Source organism: Lipotes vexillifer, unplaced genomic scaffold, assembly GCF_000442215.2.
Source record: "Lipotes vexillifer unplaced genomic scaffold, Lipotes_vexillifer_v1.1 scaffold200, whole genome shotgun sequence".
In the NCBI taxonomy this organism is placed as follows: domain Eukaryota; kingdom Metazoa; phylum Chordata; class Mammalia; order Artiodactyla; family Lipotidae; genus Lipotes; species Lipotes vexillifer.
Genome location: NW_006790475.1, coordinates 407,485 through 410,501, shown reverse-complemented (window position 1 = coordinate 410,501; position 3,017 = coordinate 407,485). Strand labels below are relative to the sequence as shown.

Here is a 3,017-nt window from a genome sequence, read left to right as displayed (position 1 = left end):
GGAATGCGCGGGGAGCGGCCTGCCTCTGCGTCGCCTGTGTGGTGCCGGGTGTGTGTCTGTGGGTCCCCCGTGTGATGGCAGCACCTCTGCCCTTCCCATCTTCACAGGTTGGAGCTCTCAGGCTCTGACCTAAGAGGGGCGTGCAGACCTTGCTCTTGGCACCTCGTGGCCCGCCCTCTGCTCCTACCCTAGCCGCCCCGTCTCCAGAAGAGAGCCCAGTCGTCCACTCGGCAGGGACCTGGGGCTGCCACTGGTCCTGCCTCCTCCAGGTGTCTGGGCTCTCCTCCCGTCCTCACGCTCGCGCACACGAGCACGCGTCCCCTACGCCCAGGCCCCTGTGGGCATGCGTCTCCCTGGGTGAAGTTGGGGCCTGCTCCCTTTGCTTGCCGTCTTCACCCTGGGTTTTCCAGGTTTCTTTCAGTGCCCGGTGCCCATGAGTTCCCTCCCTCGCTGGCTTCTCCATCCCCATCCCACCCTGGCCCGCTCCCCAGCTCTGCTGTGGCTTTGTGGCCAGTGTTTCTGCTGGGACAGCAATACTGTATAGTTAGTGCCTCAGTCCTGCCACTAGTGGACTTGCAGTTTGGCTGGGAAACCTCGGTTTTCTGTTTAACCCTCGGAGCCTGGCCTGAGCCCTGGATTGGAGAAGGTGGTCCCCGGGCTCTGGCCCTCGCTCCTCTCTGTGCAGTGCGTGCCGGGTGCCTCATGCCTCCAGATGGCAGGCAAGAGGTGCTGCTAAGCACTGGCCCTGCCGGCTGCCTGAGCCTCTGCGTGGGCTTGCGTGTGGATGCCAGGCTACCGCCCTGGGCCACCTCATGACCCGACAAAGGGAGTTTTGTGATGTGAAATATCTGTGGGTAATACTTTCTATATCACATTTTAAATTTTGTCTGTCGTGTTTTAGGAGGCGGCTTTCCGAAAAGTAGTACAAGCAACTATGGTGCGAGATCGGCAGCACGGTCCCGTGGTGGAGTTGAACCGGATCCAGGTAACAAGTGGAGATGGCTTTCTGTTCTTAGATGTGATGACTTTGTGGTTGTGAGTCATGTCCCCTCAGCCGGGGGCAAGTGCTCGTAGAAAACCTTCTCTCATGCCCTTGCTTTAGAGAGCAAGGTGCCACACGTGTGAGATGTCCAGTGCTGAGACCGCCAGCTGGCAACGTTAGTGGTTTTCTTTATAACGGAAAGAAGAAAGGCTTTCTTCAGATAACCCAGAAGCACAAATCCAGATAAGCAGAAGGGGAAAAGTAAAAATGACCCATATTTCTACCACATAGTGATAACTGCTGCTAGCATTTGGGGGGTGTGTATCTGTTGGTTGTAAACTGAACTGGATGACTCTCTTTTGCAACTTGCTGTCTGTTCCTCTTAGTGCATTGTAATAAGCACCTCCCTGTCCCATGCCGTAGGGCCGTGGGATTGTTTACGCCAGCCAGCTGCCCACGTTGATTTCCCTGCTGGGGGCTAGAAGGCTAGGGTACAGCAGGGCCAGGTGGTGTGGCCCCAGCTACGTGTGTGTCTTCAGTCACCCCCTTGGGTTAGGTTTTGAGAGGCAGAGCAGGTTCCCTGTTCCGCCAGCCTCATACCTTCCCCGGCTCTGATGGCTGCTTACTTTGCCAGTTTAATAGGCCAGAATCACTAATACTAAGACTGTGTCACAGTAGTAATTGAAGAAGTGAAAAGTAGACCGTCTCTGAATTTGTACTGCTGCCAAATGTATATTAGCTTCGAGCTAAAAGAATTGATTAAAACCAGAGGAAGCCCAGCACTGCTGATGGCGTGTGTGCACTTGACATTTCCCACGCCAGTGAAGTCGGCCCCGCCTCTTGGAGCAGGAGCAGAGCCTGAAGAGCAGACGCTTTGTTCCTGAGCCGTCGTGTCAGCACGTGGTTTCTACGCTGATGCTGGTTGTATGACTAGACTTTCTTCCAGAGCTGTTCCTGGGGGCATTTTCAGTTAAGGCGTCAAGCTCTTTTCCTTTGTTGGCGAACACATGTGACCATGCTGATGGAAGTGGTTCCTTCACTGACGTCATAGTGTTTAATGTGAAGCTGGAGGTCAGTCAGCCCATTCCACAAACAAATGGGCTGTTTTAATTAGGGTCATAAAAAAGCTTTTATTTCCCCACCTTGGAGGATCATTTTGGTTTGCTCTACATTATTAGGGCGTAAGTACTAAAGTTCATAAGTGAGGAAAGCTGATCGTCTAATTCAGACAGTTGGGTGTTCCTGGATTGCAGGCCCGCCTCAGCTGTGCACAGGCACCACGTTGGGGCCAGTGGCCCAGTGTGGGTGTCCAAGCCCAGGGCCCTTGGCACCAGGGAACCTGGCTAACCTGGAGTCCACACCAGGCACGTTTTTCAGTCATTGTGTGCTCGATGCCTCTTCTTTTCTCTTCTTGGCATCCCCAGCACAGTGAGTTATGAAAATGCTCGGTGCATGTCTGAAAGAACAGAATAGGTAAGGAGAGAAACAAATTTGTATTATACATTTTTTAAAAGGCGTATAAACAACCTTCAACACAGCGTGCAATGCTCATTGATGTCACAGGGGCCACTCCGGGCCACCTCGCGGTCCTCAGGTGCCAGAGCCAGGTTCCCTTCAGTTCAGGGTTTCAAACACACTCTTGAAATTGGGAAGGTCCTCCACAAAGATGGATATAAAGTAGAGCAGAGTGGTGGTGGGGGCATTCTGTGACTCCAAGTTGAACGCAGACACCAGCAGTGACCCAGAAAGGTGGTGCGGGCATCCTCTTCCCTGTGCTGTCCCAAGGCTGCAGCCTTCTCTCGTGGGGGTGCCCTTGGAGACATTTTCTTACTGTCTGTCAGAAGTGCTGTAGAGACACTAAAAGTAGGCCGTGTTCTTGGAGGGTTTCTGTGTTTGAATTTAATTTAGTTTTGTAACAGGATCTAAAAATCTGTGTACATTAAAAACTTTAAATGTATTGCAGATAATGCTTGCTCATTTCTGAAAATTTAGAAAATTCAAATTAAAGACCATTGAAACCACCTATATTCCTGCT

The 3,017-nt window shown here is 52.2% G+C and overlaps 1 protein-coding gene across 1 annotated transcript in view; it reads left to right on the top strand.

Annotated features, from left to right (window-relative positions):
- The window catches only part of HERC2 (HECT and RLD domain containing E3 ubiquitin protein ligase 2), a 231,524-nt gene that overhangs the window by 222,015 nt on the left and 6,492 nt on the right, over positions 1 to 3,017 (top strand). Inside the window, 1 exon segment of the mRNA XM_007463762.1 lies at positions 902 to 985. Within this exon segment, the coding sequence (XP_007463824.1) occupies positions 902 to 985 (84 nt within the window).